At 48.5% G+C, this 22,018-nt stretch overlaps 2 protein-coding genes across 2 annotated transcripts in view; one reads left to right on the plus strand and one right to left on the minus strand.

Annotated features, from left to right (window-relative positions):
• LOC149366979 (flap endonuclease GEN homolog 1-like) overlaps positions 1–22,018 on the minus strand; it is an 84,784-nt gene that overhangs the window by 58,573 nt on the left and 4,193 nt on the right. The window contains exons 2-4 of the mRNA XM_089572442.1: positions 18,488–18,671; positions 16,808–16,897; positions 14,632–14,718 (exon numbers count right to left, since the gene is read on the minus strand). Coding sequence (XP_089428568.1) covers positions 14,632–14,718; positions 16,808–16,897; positions 18,488–18,671 — 361 coding nt within the window. The remainder of the gene's footprint in view (positions 1–14,631; positions 14,719–16,807; positions 16,898–18,487; positions 18,672–22,018) is intronic.
• Positions 1,512–2,627, plus strand: LOC149366983 (iripin-8-like). Its single transcript, XM_089570478.1, has one exon. It carries the CDS (start codon positions 1,512–1,514, stop codon positions 2,625–2,627), a length of 1,116 nt encoding a protein of 371 aa, XP_089426604.1.

The following is a 22,018-nucleotide window of genomic DNA, read 5'->3' on the forward strand; positions in this document are numbered from 1 at the left end:
TACTGTCTCTTCGCCAAATGGGAGGCGATGACCAAGCGGCAAAATAGGGCGACGCGCTCTCCATGCCCAATTTTCATGACACCACGGTTAATCCTAGATTAAGCTGTGGTTAACCTTGGCCCCCCTACCCCGATTTCACACTAGCAGATCCAACGGAATCTGTCTAGGGAGGGAATCGGTACACCCCATAGGCCGGGAGGGGGCCCCTTTGAGGGGCATTTAACGCTTCGTTCTTGAGTGAGACGTCACGTGAAAACTATTTGTGGACTGTGCGAAAATTTCTTGTTCAATATCCGCCAATATGGCCTGAAATTCCCAAAATAATTCGATGCACCTGGTGCAGGCGCAATCTGAAAAAAATTCCAAACAAAGTTGCCTCGGTAAACCGGGTGAGGAGTGTATACCGCGAATTGTATTAGTAATATTTTTTTTTACGCACAACCACGTATTTCTTCGCCTAGCATTTTATAAACAGGGATCCACAACAAAGAGAAGCCGATAAGATGGCACTTTTGTCGACAAAAAATATGTCCGCCAGCCGACGTTTCGACCAGAGGCGCCCTGTCTTCATCCGTTTACCGAAACGTTGGCTGGAAGGCTGAGCCTACCCCCTTCGACCCTTGTTCGTTTTTCTTTCTATAAATAGAAACAATTACTCCTCTCTGTAGTTACATTTTCGTGCAATGCCTGTAAAGGCCTGGGGGTTCGTAAATCAATATACATAGCACCTCGCCGCCGAACTGGGTCAAGTCATCACTGGAGACCAGCAAGAGACGAGGTAGTCCAAGTGTCAGGTGCAAGACACCGCAGCCCATCTACTAAAGCCGATCTAGGGACCTTAGTTCTACATCTGTGTATTGCACCTATCTATCGCACAAAGCGAAAGCATGAATCCGGTTCTCGGTAGACGAGACTTCTTAGAGATGACCACTTCGCCGTTCCCAGAAATATCCGCCAGATAGTCAAGCCAACGTTCGTCAAGCCTGGCAGGAAAGGAACGCTGACTAATATGCCTACCCAGAGTAACATCTGCTGACATCTGTCCATCTGCCTCAAAGACAGTCTCCTTTGTGTCCATGGTGAGGTCACCAAATAATCTATGGCAGCGTCTCTCGAGAGTTGGCAGCAGAGCATTCTTTCCCACACTGGAATTTCCGGAAAGAAGGCACAGCTGGGTCTTTCCGCGGCTTTGTGCGCGTCCCAGACGGGAGGGGGCGATCCATTGTCTGGACTGAAGTGTACCAGGCCCTTCTTGCTCTTCCTGCTAGGATGAATCATGCGCGTGGCTTGACGCTCGTGCTTCAAAGCTAAGCCAATCAGAACAGCGTTTTTTCACGAGAGAGAAAATTCTTCAGGCGCCATTCGCTGTGCCTGGCCGGGGTAAAAATCGAAACTCCCATTGGCCACCGCAGAGGAAGGGGGAAAAAGCAAAAAAAAAAAAAACACCACTGCCAGTCGGTATAAAAAGAGGCGCCTTACATGCGACCTCCAGACCTCGGAAAACATCCACCATGTTGTTTGACGGTGCGCCGCTCGTGAAAGCTCACAACCACTTCGCCGTGAACCTCCTCAAGCGCTTGGCGACGGAGAATCCTTCTTCCAACGTGTTCTTCTCGCCGACTTACATCGCCGCCGTTTTCGCCATGGCCTACGCCGGCGCCGCGGGGAGCTCGGAAGACCAGCTGTCATCGGTGCTGGGTCACACCGAGGTCGGCCTCACGGACAAGCCCTGGCTCCTCCAGGCGTACAGGCTCCTCCTCGAGCGCACGTACTCGAACGTGACGCTGGAAGTGGACAACATAGTCCTGGCGCAGGACAGCTTCGAAATCGACGAAAGCTACAGGCAGCAGCTGCACCATGTGTTTGACGCAGAGCTTATGTCCGTGGACTTCGCCAGCTTCGGAGTCGACCCCGCGGAGGTCAACGCTTTGGAGCGAGAAAATATCGACGGCATCCTGCCCGAAGATGAGCCGCTGGGCATGGTTCTCTTCCTGTTCAACGCCGTCCACTTCGAGGCTACCTGGGTGACCATGTTCGACCCGTGGGACTCAGGGAACAAGTCCTTTTTCAACCTGGGTACCACCGAGGTCAGTAAGCCGACGATGCAACTCACCAGCCACTTCCCCTACACTCGTCTCGACGTGCTCGGCGCGGCCGCCGTGGAGATCCCGTGCTCGGGAAACAGGTTCGCCATGGTGGTGCTGCTTCCGGACTCCGCGACGGAGCTCGCAGAGCTCAGGGACGACCTGTCGCTTGCGGTTCTCGAAGACCTCGGCAGGAGTCTCAGCCCCTGTCTGGTAGCGCTCAGCCTGCCCAAGTTCAACGTGAGCGTCAGCTACGACCTGGTGCCCACCATGCGAGCCATGGGACTCAACGTCGTCTTCGGAGAGTGGGCCGACTTCAGCGGAATCAGCGCGACCACGCCGACCTACATCTCGGCCGCCTTCCACAAAGCGTCTTTTGAGGTCAGTGAAGAAGGAACCGTCGAGCCCGCAGTGACCACCAGTTCGGCGGATGGACCTCCACCGGATATCACCCCGTTCACCGTGGATCGCCCGTTCATCTACTACATCAGGGATCGAAAAAACAACCGCATTTTTTTCATGGGTGAGATCCACAGCCTTTGAGATGGGAGTCATCGTCCTCTGCACGAGAAGAATTTCAACTGAAGGAGCGGTTCCACGGCAGGCAAGCGTCTGAAAAGTCGGGTTGAAATAAACTACTCATACTTTCACTGCATTTCTGAGACTTCGTTTTTATTCCCGGTCTGAACTTCCTCATTCTTATTAGTGGCTTAGAGGAGTATGCCAACGGCCCTTGACATGGGCGTCCGGAAGGGGGGGGGGCAAGTGGGGCGACTGCCCCCCCCCCCTCCTGGAATTGCGGTTATTTATGCACTAGTAGAAAACAACTACACAGCTTGATTAGCACGCTTAGGTGATATTAAGTTATCGAATTTTGCTTATCGAGTTCAATTCTTTGTTCATTAATAAATTCTGTTTGTTCTCCAAGCCTAGCCCTAATTTTTGTTTCATGTGCGCAATTTATACTACACATAGTTCCTTTTTGGTGCTAACCTCCGCACCCCCCTGGAAAAACTTCTGCGGACGCCCTTGAGCCTATTCGTAAGGCCCATTAATATCCTCACACAAAGGCCTTACTTCTTAGATTGAATGTCCCGCAAAAACGTAGCATCTAGTGAGAAGCACAGATGGTTTAAGGGAAGTAAGGAACAATGGGGATTTAACATAAGGGGTCACTGAATTGTGTAACAAAGGAGAAAGCGGATCATTTTGATGTACCTGACCGCTTCCTCTGAACATCCCCCGTCTGGTGCTGTGACAAACTTAATGGCTGTCATCTGTAATGCTTACATCTATTCTCAAAACCAGACCAATAAAAAGTATAGGCTTCCCAAGAACTCATTCTTTGGGTAATTTTTCACTTAATTGGGACCTTTCCTTGTAAGTGAGCTAGTATATATATGCGCGCGCAGGGTGTCATGACATTCGAAACACCTGTAGACTGCGACCGTGCGGCACCTGAGCTGGGGCAGCGGAAATCAAAGGATACCAGGCGGGCTGTAGTAATGAAATGAAAGAAGTGAAGGGACAGTTAGAAAGAATGGGGAGAGATAAACTACAAAGAGATCTTGTTACATATTCGCATATTAAAGCGCTAACCGCATGAGGCGATAATTCGCGGCGACACGCCGCGCGATGAAATGAGGGCCGCCGAACCACTGTCGCTCATTGCGTCGCCCGGTTTCTGGGTTTGCAGAAAATATCGCCCATCGCCCGGAAATGCCGCGCGAGACTAGCCAATGACGGTAGGTCTTGCGGGTGCGCAACTTCCGAGCCGTTTTTTTTTTTTTTTCACCGGAGACGCAGCCGACGTAGCCCTCACCACGGCCGGTGCTCCTCCCGTGACGTCGCGAAAAGAGGCCCACAGTCGCCGCCACTTACGGCGGAGCTTAAGGAATCGCGACCGGAATCAACTAGCAGCAATAAGCTTACATTTATCAGTCCACATTTTTTTCTTTAGTTAAAATACTGGAATGAATAGCAGACAATTTACGCGGAATTTATTTTGAGGCACTAGCCGCAAACCATCTGTGCAAAGATTGTTTAAGCACTGATGTCAGCACCTCTATCGCATTGCGCCTTCTCGACTTTCTCAGTAGATGTTTTTCTTCATGCATTACTTGAAATAAATTTGCCAATATTTTAAAACTTTTCCTTTTTTTCACCTGGTTTTATGAAGCATAGCGATAATGAAGAATCAAAAACTCTCGAATAGCTTTCACAACTGCGTATGTGTATTTTTATTGGAGATACATGTATTTGCTCTAGGGCCATATTTTACATGAATACGATCGCTTTCGATACAGGTACATACATTGCCACAGTTTAAGTATTTACAACATAACAAGTGGGTTTAGAAGTTGACATATAAAACACTCATGTTGCTATTTACAGCGGAACCGCTGCCTTATTCCGCAGAGTCTCAGCTTTTCTCTTTTTCGCCTTGGCGTTGGCATCCAATATTTTGTCGTTCATCTTGCAGCAGTAGTTCTTGAGGAAAATGTTCGTGCTACACCACAAGAGGTGTTTTAGAACAACTTCGCACTTGTGGCCATCCTCGCAGGTGTCAAACTCTGAGGAATCGTCACCGGCGAGCAGTTCAAGCGTGAGGTCCGTGACTAAATGAAAAAGTCCTTGTTTGTTGATAGTTGCTTAAAGGGCCACTGCCCAGGGTCCGGACATTTTTGAAAAACAAGCCCACTGCATAGATGAGGCATCGAAGATAACCTCTGCAAAATACTAGAACCATGCGCGCCCCGAAAAGCTGCGAAAATTCAAATCAAAGCCCGTTCGTTCTTTCCTTCCTTCAAAAACGGGCCCGGCCCACTACTCTGCACCCCGCTGACGTCAAGGGGGGCTACTTTCGCTAAAGGCACTCCATTGGTGCATCGTTCTGACTGACGGGAGAAGGTTGGGCGTAGCCTTGGCGTCGCGTCGTCTGCACAAGGCTTTCCGCAGCGCCTTCTGTTCTGGCTCATGCCTACAAACCCGCATGAAGGAACAAAAAAAAAAACTGCGGAGGGAGCGTGCGGCGACAGCCTTGAACCCTAGCCATAAAAAGTAAAAAAATAGTAAAACTGAGGGAGTTGGTTCGCCCCCCCCCCCTCCCCCCCTGCCGTGATCACGCCACGAGACGCTCTGCGTGCGCGCTCCCTTCTCAGTTTCTTTTCTTCTATGCGAGCCCCCCAAAACAAGGTTTTAATTAGTAGTGCAGCAGAGCCTTTCCCTCGCTCGCCCACTTAACCGCTCCGCACACACACCGCTTATCTTTCGTGCATCTTGCGTACGCCTTGACTCCAATGAATGACATATGCTTTGGAGCGGAGAAAAGACACAAACACACAGAACACAAACACGCATGGAGAAAAGCAAACGGGCGGTTGCCGGGTCCGCGCTTCGCCGTGTGTTTCGAACACAACCGACTTCCGCCCCTCCGCTCGTGAAACGGTGGGGAGGCCTAAAAGAAAATGAAAAGGTGGCTCGTTAACTGGGAATGACAAACAGATGTATGAAAGTATGCGCTCGCTAACAAGTCTAGGTGGTCGAGCCGATCGCGCCTCTCGATCGTTCAGTGTGCAGAGAAAATGCAAAAACCAAGAAAAAAATTCTATTGAAGGCGGGGCCATGACGTCGCCCTGTGACGCACTCCACAGACACCACGCCTCCGGCTTACACCGGAGAAGGAAGGGGTGATTTTGCCTTGCCGAGCCTACTCGACGAGGAGCGGGAGAGAAGAATTTCGAGGAGGGAATGGAAGGAGAGGAGGCTCGCTCAAAGAGAGGTAGAGAGTGTCTGCTGCGCTGGGGTGGGCACGGGCCCTTTAACAACTACGTAGTTGTGTGCGACAGCGTTGACGGCAAATGTTGCTGGGTAAACAAGCCCACCCCTGTCAAGTTGCTTCACAAGGTCGTATCGTCCATCCGTGTCGGATATTGATGTCGTCCTTTTTTCCGTGAGCGCATCCCTGCATTTTGTACACTTGAGCTTTTTAAGTGTTGCGTACACTGCATAGCCTGCCACATATACCAGCACCGGGACGATGTCTTTTAGTTCCGACAGTGCATCTTCGGTCACCACTGCATTTAGGCTAGGTCGTGGATAGTCTGGTCGCAAGTGAAGCTCATCCCATCGCTCATCCTTACTGATGGCTGGCAAAGTGCTTTGTAGCTGTAGCTTCTTTTCACATTCATACACTTGCCTCATCGACACATGATACTGGGATCCAGCTAGCATCCTGTACTTTCCGAAGCGCTCCTCCAGACTGTCGGTTTGGATCTTTCCTAGAAGGACATATTGGCTTCCTCGAAGCGTCGACATTCCTTAATAATTCCGTCGACTGTAGTGCAGTTCTTGTATACGAGCAAGTTGAAGGCATCGTCGGCGATTCCCTTCAACACGTGGCCGACTTTGTCAGGCTCTGGCATGTTGGCGTCAACTTTGTGACAGAGGGCCAGCACATCTTGAATGTACGACACATATGACTCCGTAGATGTTTGCTCGGGAGGCGAGGTCCTTCTTAGCGGCCAGCGTTCGGCCGAGCGGCCGTCCAAACAATTCGCGGAGTTTCTCTTTGCACACGTCCCAGCTGGTCAGATGGTCCTCGTGCGTCTCATACGATACCCGGGCAGTGTCTTTTAGATAGAATATTACATTTGCGAGCATGAGGGTCGAATCCCAGCGGTTGTAGGTACTCACTCGCTCGTACATGTTGATCCAGTCGTCGACGTCAGTGTTGTCGGTACCAGAAAAGGTCCCAGGGTCACGAGGGGGAGAAAGAACGAGTGATGTCATGGCCGGGGCTGAGGTTTGCTGGGCGGCGTCTTGGGTCATGATGAGTGAAGGCAACTGGCGGCCGCTGCGGAGCTCCGTCGTCGGTAGACGTAGGGGAAAGCCGCACCTCCACCAAATATGTTGCGGGAAAGAATATATTTACAGATATTTACAAATAGACAAGAACAGCTTCGAGCGGCACTGAGAACACAGTCCGAACTTCGTTGTCCTCTTCTACTCTTCCCACTCGTGCCATCGCTCTTTGTCGTCGTCGTCTACCCGCATCAATATGATAGCTTGAGCTCTTCGAAGCAGTACTTCGTAAACTCCACAAAAGCATATGTTGTGTGGTCGATAGCGGCATGGGTTTCTCTTGTTAGCGTACCGCTGTCCAAACTTTTGCCTTTCCACTCCTCCAACCAGGCCAAGAGATTGTGAAGGAAATTAATCTTGATGTCATTTTCCGAATTAAACACTGGTTCTTGCAACTTGTCTCTAAGCCCTTTTCCCTTCCAAGGCGTCCTCACGTTCACAATCTTCCACCATTTCACCACCAACTCAATGAAAGTGGCAGTCCCTTCGAAAAATAAGAGGTTGTGCTTCATCCCAAGGGCTCGCAGGGCCTGAGGAAGGTATTCATTGAAAATTTGCAAAGCCAACTTTACATTTTGTCGTTCGATGTTCGATGGATTGAGAGCTTTTCTTGACAGTCTGTAGCCATAGCTTAACAGCCTCTCGCACTCCAAGTTGTATAGATTCCTGATGGTAGCAAATGACGCAGAGAGCATTCGCTGTCCTCCAGTGTGGTCTTTTTCGAACTCGGGAAAGTAGAAACAATGTTGGTCGTTTTTCTGGTTAAGCCAATTATTGCGTATACACTTTAGTATGTGTACCGGGTCTATTACAAAAAAGAGGCCTTGCAGGGTCCGATGGATGCGAAGAAACAATTTGTTTAGAAGGAGGTGACGAGAAGTGAGACATAGCCTTTGTGTTGATGGCATTGTTGTCACTTACAACACACACTACCCTGTAGCCAATTTCTTCCAGGCCACATATTACTTTCCGCAGCAACTGGTGCAAATACTCTGATTCAGCTTTTTGGACAGGGACGATGTGAGCGGCTTCCTCAAATTGGCACAAGAGGCTCCGCACCATAAAGACAAGTGCGTTGGTTGCTGCACCCGAGCTGTTCAGAGCAGCACCTGTAATATTGCCTCCTTTATAATCGAAATAAGGCTTGATGTGAATTTCGTCCACCATCAGTGTCACAAAACGTTGGCGAACATTCAAGTCGGTGATTCTTCCGGCCATGTAGCGGAGGAACGATTCACTCTGATGTTCGACTTGAGGATTCATGCCATACGGTGAGCATATTGATCGAATGGTCACTGGGTGCGGCAGAGTCATGATTCCAGATCCGCGGATATATTGGTATGCGTGAGGCGCGATACAGTGAAAAGTAGGCAGCAAAATATCATGAAGTCGGCTTAGTAGCGTCTCCGAACTTTTTTCATTGAGAGTAGCTTCAATTGCTCGCTAAGAAATTGTATGATGTTGGTGCTCTCATCTGTGGGCGAAAAAGATAACTTTTCCAGCTGGAGAAGAATCTGTTTGCAGATGTCGTCGTTAGCAGATTCAGGACTTTGACTGAGGTCGCCACTGCTTTTTTCAATGACCTCAAGTAGCTCCACCATTGCTTTCTTGCTGTTTGCTACTGTTGGGATGGAGAAATTGGTGCCTAGTTTTGTTATTGGCATTTTTACGAAGTGAACTGTCACGCTAAGGTCAGCTTTTACTGCAACTGAATATTTGATGCATGGAGCTTCGTCTCCAGTGATGTGCACTAAAATATGGCGTTCACTCCCTTCAATAGCATGCCAGAATGCAGACTTTTTGCTTCCTATATATTCCGTCCAGTCTTTTAGGTTTAGAATCCTATCTGCTTCTTGCTCTTCGCGGAACACTTCAGCTGACTCTTCAAGCGCTTTCCTCAAAGCAGCAGCCTCAAGACGCATGCGCTTCGAGTCTGGGTCATCCCTTGAGGTGCTTGGCCGGAAACTTTGAAGGGATTGCACCTGGGCGAAGGCGCAGATGCGAAAGGGGTGAAGAGGTGGTGCGCCCTGTAACCTCGTCGATGTGGGAGGCCTCTCGCACGATGTCAGCCTCAATAAAGTGAAGCTCGCAAACCTAGAAGGAAGTTAAATTTTTGTTTAAATAGCAGTTGTAGCTTGGCAACAGTTTTCTTGAAAGTCTGCATTCGCTACCCACAGTGCTAACCAGCTGCTAGTTTAAATACACTTTTTTTTACAATGCATGAGCATAAGCTTATCGTAGTTTGCAAAAGTAACTATTCTATAAGGAAGTTTCGAACATCTTACCCTGGACTGCGGTGATACAACTAAGTTCTCTCGTGGTATTGCCCTAATCCAGGCGTTCTGTTCTTCTTCATGCCGGGGAAACTTGAAAACGTGGTTTTTGGGACCCGATTTGTAGTTAGTCCGGCAATTGGGCACGCAGCACTTGTTAGGCATATCCTGGCAGAAGCGTAATCCACATTCCGTAATCCAGCGATGGCACTAGAAGATCGTCTCGGACACAACCGCACGCGCAGCACGAGGTTAGGCACAGTCAACGTCTAGAAAAAAATGTGCGTTCGGAAGCATGTCGCGACATGCCATGACTTTCCCCCAGGCAGTGAAGGAAGTGTCACGTGTTACCAGAACGGATCGCATTGTCGTCTCCTTCGTCCCCCACTCTGACTTCTCGGTCCAGGCCTCATTTGTGTACCTTCCAGGCCTCATTTTCAACACGAGTGCGCTGCTCGTAGCTTCGAGACGTGCTGCACGGAACTTCTATGTGGGCCTCTTTCACGTGACGTAGCTCAGGGGGGGGGGGGGGGGGGGAGTAACAGCCCACAGGCCTTATGTTGAGACCGGCCGTGCCCTCACCATGGCAGGTTGTTGTGTAGTGGTTTTTTTTTTTATTTTGCATTGAATATGGAAGGTAAAAGAATTTTTCTACCCCGGCTTCTGCTATCGCCGCTGGAAGCACCTGAGCTGGGGCAGCGGAAATAAAGGATAGCAGGCAGTGTGCAGAAGCGAAAGGAAAGGGGTGAGGGGATAGTAGAAAGACAGGCATTGCGAGTTTCCGTCGGCGTACCATGGCGGACAAAGACGCTGGGGAGGCCGGCAGCAGACTGAAAGAGCGCGCGCTCATGGAGGAAGGAAAAAATGCGTGCGCTTTTCTGTCACGTGACTTTGCGTATTGGAAAAAAATAAAATTATTGCCCACATATATTTTTCTCAATGTTTTTATTGTGTTTTATCTTGTGTGGAGCCTTAGGAACGTTGTTCTACGCGTTAATTAACGCAAAATGACTGAACGCTGAAGTGGCAGCAGTCGAGCAACAGTGAAAACGCGCCGCTCCGACGCCGAGTCGCTTCGTGCGGTTTGCGCCAGCGACAGCGGTGGGCGACGGCGTCGTCATCGCGCGACGCATCGCGAAGGAATATCACCTCATGCGGTTACCGCTTAACACGTGTACTAAGCTGAACACGCGCACGACACAACGCTCAGTACATCACCCGGTGCGTTTTCTTCGGGTCCCAGCCTCTCAACAGCGCAGCAAAATAAAGACGCAGACAGAAGAAATTACGAGACGGGACAACGAATATTGAACAATAAACTAGCCGGAACTTCAATACGTTACATAACTGTTCTGTGACTGCTCTCTGCATCCCACAACGGCCTTACATTCATAACTCGCTGACTTCAACGAGAACGGCAGGCAGCAGTCTGGCGACAATGCTTCTGTTGTGGAATATGGCGGACATAGTGCAACCACCGTGACTGCGGGGCTTTATCGTGAAATTCTGGTCACCGCAACTGCAGCGAAGACGCCACCGGCAGGAAAAGTGATACATTGCAAGCAAGGGCGTCCGCAGAATTTTTTTCAGGGGGGGGCCCATTGGTTGTTGGCGCCGGAGGGGGGGGGGGGGTATATTCGTAGCGAAAAGACACTATTTGCGGAGTAAATTTATTTATTTATATATAAATAAAAAATAAGTAAAATACACACATGAAAGAAAATTACAAGCAGCAAATTAAAGCGCGGATTGTAGAGATACATTGGAGTTTATCAACAAAGAAACAATTAAAATTAATAAAAATTCAAAAAGATACTATCAATACTCGAAGTGCTCAGTCTTACTGCATACGGGTTCTCGACTCACCCGAATTGATGACCAGCACACAGCGCAATATGTTCACAAACGCGCAACTACAGTCACTCAGTCAGTCTTCCTTGAACAGCAACTGTAGGCGCCTCGGATTTTTCTGGGCGAATTGCGTAGTTACACGGGTGATAAATTCATTTCTGTGCTTCATTACACGCTCTCAGTGCACAGTCATCATATATATTGATTGGAAAAATGGTTGAACGAGTACGTTGAAAACAAAAGATGACTATATACAACGAAAACTTATTTACAAGATAAATGCACGCTCGCAGCTTCATACACCTCGCTCCATCTTGCTCGCGCATCCGCACAGTCGAGCAACCGCACACACACTGCTCGTCGCTCGTCGTTTTCTCGTCCGCTGTCTTGGTTGTTCTCACCTTCGTTGACAACCCGCCACTAAAAACACCGAAGCACAAACACAGAGGCGCGCACATGTGCAAGGGCTTACTTGCCACAATATCCACGAATGCGCACTTTTGGGGTGTAAGGAACGCCGCGCGACTTCCGAGGGGAAGGGACACCCGCAACTAATTCGGTCGGAAAATTTGTTTTTGTGCTTTTATGGGGTTCAGAGCCCCAAAACGACTCAGGCTATAAGGGACGGAGTAGTACAGAGTTTCGGATAATGTCGACCACCTGGGTCTCTTTACCATGCACTGACACGCACAGTACATGGGCGCTGTTGTGATTTGAGGCCCAGCCAGAGGTGACAGGCGAGCCAGGCAGGCGCCATCGGGCTGCGTTGACCAAAGGCGCTGGTTTTCGGAGAAGACGCAAGGAACGCTGGTGTGGGGGCGCCTCTGGAGACTGCGTCGCCGTGAACAAAAGCAGCTAATCCCCTTTGCCGAAGGTTCTGAAAGCGGCGTTTCTACCGCCCTGAGCTCTCCCGTGGATCGGAGGAGACAGCGAGCGGCGGCGGCGCCAACTCGTCGCCCGCTTGCCCCTCAGCAGCCCGACAAAGCGGGGGTGGACACGGCTGATTTGTCCTTCCCCCCTCAAGAATTCATCGGTGGCCGGCGTACGAACGTATCCTGATTCTAGCGAGCGACCTGTGCCCTCTTAGCGCGCGAGCGGCGCGAACTTGATTACTTTTGTATTTTGTAAATAGTGTACAAAGCTCTCCCCTGTCCTTTCTCGCTGTCGCTCCCTCACTATCCTCTCCCTTTCCCTTTCGTTTCCGCCGGCTGCAGCTCGGGTGCTTAAGATATTAGATAGCAATTGCCGCGGCCGGCAACACTCTTTTGCTTCACTTTTTATTTTTATTTTTTTTTTTAAAATAAACCACTACCACCACCACCACCTGTGCCCTGTGCACTGTCTGCCTCCGTGTCGCTATCTCTCTAGAGATCAAAGAAACAGACACCCATCTCGAAACACATGCTCGCCGGTGCCGCTGCATGTCTGCAACAGGTCGTCCTTCAGCAGAGCTGGCGGTGGCGTGGTTTGAAAACGGCGGAACGACGCGGCATTTCGCAGATGTGACCAAGCGTCGAAGCGGGGCTGCTTTTACCCTTTTGGCTGAGCGCACCACCGCCCCTGGCGTGCGGCCATCACTCACGGTTCGAGTGAGTGATTTTCCAGGGGGGTGCAGCCGCCCCCCCTTGCCCCCCCCCTCCGGACGCCCATGATTGCAAGCATAAGATCTTCACCACACTTCGTAAGGTTCTTCCAGAGATCTTTCGTGCCTGCCATCCGGAGGCCAGGCTTGCTACCCGTAGATCGCAGCGTCCCAGCACTGATTATTGCTGCCCCATTTTTAAAGGATGAGACTGAGTAGACGCTGTATTCGGTGTTCACATTTCGCAGGGATCGTTAAAAAGGCCTCGCCTTTTGTTACTACCTGGTTGCTCCGACAGCGCCGTGGCTGCCTGGTCGATGTTATGCTGACAGGTCGCCTCGTTGCGCTCTTATCGGGTGACAGCGGAACCCGTTTTTGAGGAAAATCGGCTTGTGTGGAATCCCATTATCTCTGATCGGCGGGTATTGGCGATAGCTTTGTTGCATTGTTTTGCGCTGTGGTCCTATGCCAGCTGTCGCGATCGGATGCTGCCGTCAGCTAACTGCTCGCACAATTTGGTGCAATTAACTCCCTTCCTAGACTGGAGTAAATGCTGGTAAATCCTCATTTTTACTCTCTTATTCCCTCATGGGAGTAAAATGGAGGACAGTCCACCTTTTTACTCCCCACTCGTGGAGTAAATGTTTTCACAAATGGAGTAAAAAGGGTTGGCCGCCACCATTTTTACTCCGTTTTGGGTATATTTTTGTTTACAGTGCAGTCTAGAAAGGGAGTTAATTGTGCCAAATACTCCACCAGTGCCGAAATGGAGTAAAAAAACCCCATTTTGTGCAATCCGCCCCGCCGCCTAGCGTCTCGTCTGCTTTTAGTCAGTTGTCGGATAACGGCGGTGAGTGACGACCGCTTGGTTGCCATCATCGCTGGATCTCTGCTGACTTCTGCTCTTTCACGGGCGCCTGCCACGGTACAAGATATCGACTTGTCGCCGTTTTCCGCTGCAGTACGTTGCATAATTCAATTGCTCCTGTGAAGCCTCCAGTGCTCTAACGATACCTGACTTTTCTTTGTGTCGCCACCCCGTTACAGCCCCCACTTAGGCCTAATTCTCACAGGCTTTTTACAGTGTGGTTCTCGCAATGTATTGCAGCAGATTATGTGTTGCATGTACATGGAACTGTGATAGAACATAGTGTCAACGCTGAGCCCTTGATTGAGCTCATGAGGCCACATTTTTTCTCAGTCATATTGAAAAGCCAAGCCTTAATGAAATGAATATGAAAGCAACACTGCCATTCCAAACTACCATCAGGTGTAGTTTCATCTTTTCTGGTCTGGTTTTGGGTCAAATATAGCGTGGTGCATGACCGTGATAACCACTCAGTGGCTCCTTTTCAGTTTTCAAGCTACTGATTATAATGTTACTTCCCTTTATCTACGAACGTGGCCAACAAAACGAGCTCGTACAGCAAAAGGAGACGACAAGCAGACGACTCCTGCCGCGTACGCTGCCGCTGGGCAAGCAGACGGCGGAAAGAATGCGTGGCGCGGGGTCACATTAGAGCAGCGCAGTTTCCCACGTTAGGTTGCCGGCGGGCCGCAGAGCTACTGCCCGTTTCCGCCGCTGTCACTGCTGTAAGAATGAGCCTGAGTGAGGATAAATAAACATGACGCCATTTTTGGGCTCCATCTCTGTGGGTAGTAAAAAATTTACTCCCTTTTCACTCCAAAATAACTCCCTTATATAAGGGAGTAAAAAAACACCATACATATGGAGTTAAAAAATACCTTTTGGGTGTGCGTTAGAGGACAAGCCATTTACTCCCTTTTGGGTGTTTTTTTGCTAACAGTGTAGCTATCCGTGCTGCCGTCTACTTAATTTCAAGTCTTTCCGTTACCCTCCGAAACACAGCCCCACAGGGGAGCACTGGCAGTATACAACTATTATGTACTGTCCTCGTGAAGGGTCTTGGCAGATGGTATAACGCTCGACCGTGCCGAATGTTTAGAACAACCTTACCTTTCCCGTAATGTTGAAGCCCCGGTAGACCGTCTTCGCGCCGTACAGAAATGCGTCGTTGTCTGCTGTGATGCAGCCATGCACCACCTGCGCATGAAGAAGGCAGGGAGGGGGAACAGAATGAGACGCAACATGAGAAACGTCCAAGAAAAGAGTACATAACAGAAAGGAAGCCAGTTCCCATTCACTTGCATGCTCCGTAATCCTCGCCTTCGTGGCAAGGAATACATAGCTTCACATGCTGTTTTGAGTTTCTATTGAGTAAGGTCTTGGTTTGGAGTGTTTACTGACCCGCTGTCATTTAACTGGGGTTAAACATTACTTTGCCATTCTGAATTGGTGGCTAGTTTGTGCGTTTGTTCAGCTTCTTGATCTTGCGCCTTTGTTCACTGTTGTTAACTTGACGTGGCCATTTGAGTTGAAGCTCTTTTGTGCGTTGTTTTTGCGTTTCTGGTTTTAACTTGGTGCCTTTTGTTGGGAAAGCAACACTACGCGAGTCGCCGAGCCATTTCGCGGAGCTGAGGCACGGCCATACTGCGCATGCGTGAGGAGCAGTGACGTCACACGGCGCACAGATGGTGCGCCGCCGCCATCGCTGCGCGGGAGACTCAGAGGTGCCGCCGCCGCGTTCACCAGTTGCGCATGCACAGTAGCGGCGCATAGCTAGCGTGCCGGGGCCGCCGCCGCTGCCGCGCGCTCTCCATCGCCTCTCTCTCTCTCTCCTCGTTACTTTCGCAATCCTCCAGGTTTAATCATCATCATCAGCCGGACTACACCCACTGCAGGGCAAAGGCCTCTCCCATGTCTCTCCAATTAACCCCGTCCTTTGCCAGTTGCGGCCACTGTATCCCAAAAACTCCTTAATCTCATCCGCCCACCTAACTTTCTGCCGTCCCCTGCTACGCTTGCTTTCTCTTGGAATCCACTCCGTTACCGTTAAGGACCAGCAGTTATCTTGCCTTCGCATTACATGCTCTGTCCAAGCCCATTTCTTCCTCTTGATTCCTCCAGGCTTAAGCAGAGCTAAACCACTGCCAATTTTTTAAAGGCATTTCCAAACAAGGTGGTCATCAAGTGCTTTACCGTTCGTGCGTTCAGAAATGTGTTGTTTGTGTTGGTTATGTGTTGGTAAAGCCAAGTAGTTCCCATGCTTGCTTTGCAAAGCATTTTTTTTCACTTTTTTTATTACGAGGGCCAGCCCAGAGGTATAGATTCACTTGAGACTTTTCACGATTTATGTTCTCGAATTCTGCAAACGCACAGAGATTATCCTGTGTATAACACGTTTGGCAACCCAGCAAAAAAAAAACCTCTCAGAGACGTCTAGCCAGACGTCTCTGAGAGGTTTTTGGTTTGCTGGGAACTTAACAGAGGGTCACAGAGAGCGCTGAAATACGCCTTTGCGCTTCCTTGAGCAATAAAGTTGACAGTCTGCTCTTCGAAGTGCCGTGTGTGTTCCCTCATGTTTTCCTAACCCTTTCGCGCCGTTACACCCTCAGTATGAACCAATAAGCCCGGCAAATCTTATTGCATCTTATTGGCTGTTAGACGTTTGATCAGAATCTTCTTTCCCAATCCTGCATTATGGGAAACAGCCAATTACTGCGCATATCATTTCGGTAAGCTCCGCTGCGCCGTTCTGCTACAGCATACATAAACATTTTTGAACGGGTACGTGCTGGGCGAAGAAGACGGGACGCAACAAAGGAACACACACGACATATACAGAGCGCACTGCGCTCTGTACATGTCGTGTGTGTTCTTTTGTTGTGCCCCCTCTTCTTCGCGCAAGTACGTACCCCTTCAAAGATGAACCAACTCACCCAAACAAGAGTTTTACTTATACATAAACAGTACCGGCGAAATGCGCAGGCGCTGTTGAGAACAACCCAAAGGGCACCAACACTCCATGGGACGTCCTGGGGACGTATGGAACGTCCCGCGGACGTGCAGTGCAGTTTCAGTGCCCAATGGGAATGGCGAGAAGTTATGTGCTTCTGCGGAAAAAAAAAGAGATTCCGGATCCTTCAGTTGTTGCTTCATCATGGAAAACAGTCCATTGGGACGTCAGATCCATGCTTAAGGTGCCCACATGGTGTGAACATTTCTTGTACTTGAAACATAGGTCATTCCGCAGCAGTAAACGCTACTAACCAATCGTGCTGGTCGCACTCACCCCTTTTTCGTTGAGGAAAGCACACATGCTCTCCGCCTCGCCTTTGCTTCGACAGTATGGAAGGCCCAGAAAGTCAAGGAGCTGTCGACACTGGAGTCATTGTATAGCGGGAAGAAAACAAGAAGAAACCCAGCAACACGAAAATTATTTCTAATTCTCCATTGAATTTTTCAGTCATGGTTTCTTTTGTTGCGGAAGCAACACTACGCTAGTTGTGAACGATTTCAAGAAGCCCCGGAGAGCCCAAACTGCGCATGCGCGAGGACCGAATGTGAGGCAGTTACTGCGTAATTTCCTTTCCTCAAATACAACTTTCATTTTCTTCATTACGGGCCCTCTTTGTCTTCTTTCACACCGACTTCCTCCCATCCTGTACGGTGCGTTTCAGGTGTCCACCGAGATGACAGAGAATTACTGCCCCATTTTCTTTCCTCAAAAAGCGTTGTGTTCAAAGGGCAAAGCATCGCGCCGAACGGGTGGTGCGTTCCGTGGACTCCCTGGCAGCGCCACAACACGCTGTCGGGTTCCACTCCTAAAGGCGAAGCTTAAGCGTCATTAATTAGCTGTTATTCAATAGTTAGTCATTAATTAGTAATTTGTCATTACTTAGTAATTAATAGTTAATTATATGTGACGTCATCCAGTGGTGACGTCACCAGTGCCACAGAGGCAGTCAAAGTGGTGCGGAAAACGCTTTCGCCTCTACGCACTTTAGACAGTCGAAGTGCCCCCTGAGATGCCGTAGCCGCCACGACTGCCGCGCCGTTGCTTCCGCAATTCTACTCGGGATGGCCATTGGTCAAACCACAACCAATTTTTCTTTCTACTTTTTGTTTGAAGTGCCTTTGCAACGACGGGTTTTCGATTGATCACTACGTGGAGAATCACTTTTGCTAGCATATTCCGTGCTCCCAAAAGGCACAAAAGCAAAATATAGGGCATAAGTGAGATGATACAATTTGGTGGCTACAAAATTCCAAGACTATGGACCCGATGACACTGCCAGATTGGATGCGGTCGAATTAGGGTAACTATAGCCGGGCCGGCCGAGCCTGTGAGTTCCCTTACAAAAATTTTCTTATACAGTCTACAGACTGTCCATAGACTTCTCTCTATAAAGTCTTTGATTCATAATTAAAACTGCGCGAACAAAACAAAGACACTAGAAAGAAACCAGACACCACACACAAGCGCTTGTGTGTGTTGTCTGGTTTCTTTCTAGTGTCCTTGTTTTGTTCGCGCAGTTTTAATTATGAATGATACTTACCAACTAGCCCGCCAGAAGATTCTTTTGAAAGTCTTTGACTCTCTACACACAGATCCCAGAGAACAGTTTATAGGCAATACAAATGTTATACCGTCTATAGACAATCTATAGATTTGTGGCCATATAATTTGCGTAGACTTTTGTCGATAGACAGTCTATAGACTATGAATACACAGAAATAAATATCTATAGGAAGCCAATAGACTATAGGAAGCCTATAGATTGTTTATAGACCATTTTTATAAGGGATGATTCCCCAATTCGTGTTTCTTTTGTCATTACTGACGTCATGGCCGAACAAAACTAAATAGAACAGTGCAAACTACGTTGAGCCTTAAACTTTCATTTTATGCGATGTGACTGTGCACCAACTTCGCCCATTGCCTTTCCTGCGAGATCCCGAGCATACGCACCTCATTTGTCGCTTCATCGAGGAGGGGCCTTGCTATAGTGCCACCGCTGCCGCCTTGTGCTTGCCTGCCGCCCTTTCGCTTCGCCAGGACTTGTCTCTTTAACGCTGGAGCATCTCCGTCCAGCACGAAAAAAGGCTTGATTCCATGATTCAGGATCAATTTCTTGCACCGCAATAACAGGTTCCTAATTCAACGAAAAAAGGGAATTCGTGTGGGCATTTTAGCGCATTTATTTCAGAGCGCGGTATATTAATGGTTCATCTTTTACACTCACATTAAGGTGCAGTGAAGAGGAATCTAAATTCGTCTTTTTGCCGCAGGAACTCAATCTACACGTTCCGAGCATTCTTAGAAACTTCGATGTGTTGCCCTGTGTGGCCGATTTCCCTAATTAAATCGAATTAACGTCCGGCTCCCGCCTTTTTTTTTTAATTCTCCCCATACAGTGGAGGGCGTCGGCCAACGCGTGGAGTGCCTTTCACCCAGTCCGGTGGCGGCTTGCCGCTCTGCCATCGGCGGAGTAATACGTGGTAGTACGTAGAAGCAAATAGTCCGCGCGTATATTTATTTCTGCTGGCTTATTTTGCGGCTATATTGTCCGAGAATGAAGCTGGAAACCTAAAAAATAAAATAAGGCGAAAGCAAAGCCTCCACGGAGCTGGCTGAAAGCAGGGGGGTAAAGCTGAGCTCGCAAAGCGGTCCACGCATGTAAGTCGCCATCTTGAACGCCATCTTACAACACACTATTGTGGCCAGCACAGTTTTTTTCCGCAAAGTCAAGGATGGGTGAAGTTTGAGTTTGAATTCGGAAAACTGCGGCAGAGATAATAATTATATGTCACTCTTACGCGTATTTTCAATGTTTTAAACACATTTTGTAATCTTTAGCACACTGATTGTGGTCATTTCTTTTAATATCGGACGATTGCGAACATGTTCATGAGTGAACTGAATAAACGCTCTCGAAGTTTCGGTTTTAAACTTCTGCTTTCGAACCTGATTTCAAGGCACTTAATTCAAGGAGCTGCATACGACAAGGAGTCACTCGCGCTCTCGTTCACCGCGATGCCACCTTCGTGCGTTGATGCATGGCAAAAGCCCCAAAAGGATCGGGCACTTTGCATCATTTGTGAGTAAACGTGGGAAGAGATACATATGCACATTTCACGACAGCTGTGTACTGTAAAGCGTGTGTATGAAAATCTCCCGCGCTTGGAACTCTCTTTAAAGACGAATGACACCAAGCGAATGAACCTTGCAGCCGTTTACTTTTTCACGGCATTCGGCTTTCTTAACGCCATTGCCTCAATCTGCTTGACAGAGAACAGATTGGCGATACTTATAAAGGATGCAGGTGTTCTTGCTTAAATGCGTTTTATTACGATTTTCATCACTAATGCATGCGGTAATTAGGGTAACACTTTTGAAACGAACGGCCGCGCAACGACAACGGCACAAGAAGGACGTGCGCAGTCTACCAACTGTTTATTTTACGGAAAAGAGGCACACTTATGATCCTCAGCTAAAGCATCTGACAGCGCATTATTGCTCCGAACACAGCCAGTGGCAGGAAATCGGCATGTAAACAAGACAGCATACATGTAATCGCAGGACCCTTCTTATCCCGTGCGTATAAAGTACTACTTGCGGCACTAGCTTCTCATAAACGGGTTTTGAAACCAAACAGAGGAATAAAAAATATCTCAGCAAGAAAGCAGTGTCACACATTAGAAGCAAAAGCAGTCATAAATCTAAAAAAAAACAATACAAAAATAATAACAAAAACCCACCACAACAACCAACCAAGCACCCACAATTTAATGCGCACAATGCTGGACATGAAACGAAGGTTTCTCGAGCGGTACATGGCGTTTCATGCATTTCTGCCTCCACCTTGTTTCACTCGTTCGTGATGAAGCTCTGAGCGTTGCTGCGCACGAAAAATCCCATTATGAGCTCGTCTCGCGCCAGAAAAAACACGGCACCGTCTTTCTCGGCGAAGGAGAAAGATAAAAAAAAAAAACGCGAGAGGCCAACGGCACTCTAACAAACCTTCGACATTTAATATAACAAAACGCTGAACATTCAAAACAAACCAGGCAAAGCAGTTGCTCCATTTACCTTGGGCATTCGTTTCCTTTGCGAATTGTGTTCGCCCTTTTGGGGTCAAAGCAAATTTCCGACGTGTATTTGCACTCGACAACAGAGGACATGTAAAATCATGTGCGCTCTACAGACGAAATACACTCCAGCGCGTCACAATCGCGGTACTAGCCTTCAAATCACAATTCAGAAGTCACAAGCCACCTATATGAAATTACAGTCAGTATGCGACACTGCATGCCATTGAAAACGGTCCAAACGCGACGATTTTGCCGTTGTTTACAGCAGTTTAGAGCAGTCGAGAGCTACTCTGCATACCGCCATCTTCCCACGGACTACGTTGCCAGGTTCCAAATCCGTTCTTTGCCCAGATTTAGAAAGTGACAAAACAGCTGGCAACACGCCCAAACCGTTGTGTGATGGCTGCATTCATGCGTTGCCCACTGGAATGCATGGGCTCAATGGGCAGCTTTCCCTCTAGAGTTGGTTGTATTAACTCTATGGCTGAAAGCACTCCACGCGTTGGTCGAGTCCGCCCACCGTACAGGGAGAATTAAAAAAATAAAGGCGGGAGCCGGTCGTTAATTCGATTTAATTAGGGAAATCGGCCACACAGGGCAATCAATCGAAGTTTCTAAGAATGCTGGGAACGTGTAGATTGAGTTCCCGCAGCAAAAAGACGAGTTCAGATTCCTCTTCAGTGCACCTTTCATACCTAACAATTTTAGACAAAAACATTTTTGGATGGGAAACAGTTTATGAACGCAATTTTTTCGATATAATTCGTAAGATTTCAGTATAACAATCAATATATCCGCAGACCGCTCGACGGCAGTACAGTATTTTTTTTTTGCTATTAACGTTTTTGCTATCATCAAGATGTTTTTCAACTAGTAGTATTATATAACTTCATCTCTTAGACTGCTCCCGCCATAGATTGTATGCACAGCTCTATGGTTGAGTTTGAAAACTGCTCATCATTCATGGGAGACTCCTTAGTAATGGGTATATAAGCTCGGCTCCATGGTATCCGTTCGAAGGTGAGTGTATACTAGTTGCATGCTCAGCTGTATAGGGGAGATCAAGTGCCGTCTGCGGTGCTGTTTCTAGCAAAGCGCTGTAAGCTGTGTACTTGTTCTTAACAAAGCATTGTAAGTTTTGTACTTGTTCCTAGCAAATCGTTATAAGTTGCGTACTTGTTACTAGCAAAGCGTTGTAAGTTGTGTACTTGTTATAAGCAAAGCGTTGTAAGTTGTGTACCATCCCAACTGGCGGGCCCGCGCAGCTGTGCAAGGTTGCTTCACCATTTTCAATAATGTTACCTTTTACGTTAATTGAATGTAAAAACGTTGGAAAAGAAGACGCTAAGAACAATGTATTAAAGATTGTAGTAATGTTTCGGCGTTGCCTGCAGTTGGTTCCAACAGT

This window comes from Amblyomma mixtum, chromosome 1, assembly GCF_055824585.1.
Source record: "Amblyomma mixtum isolate Tamu chromosome 1, ASM5582458v1, whole genome shotgun sequence".
Taxonomy (NCBI): domain Eukaryota; kingdom Metazoa; phylum Arthropoda; class Arachnida; order Ixodida; family Ixodidae; genus Amblyomma; species Amblyomma mixtum.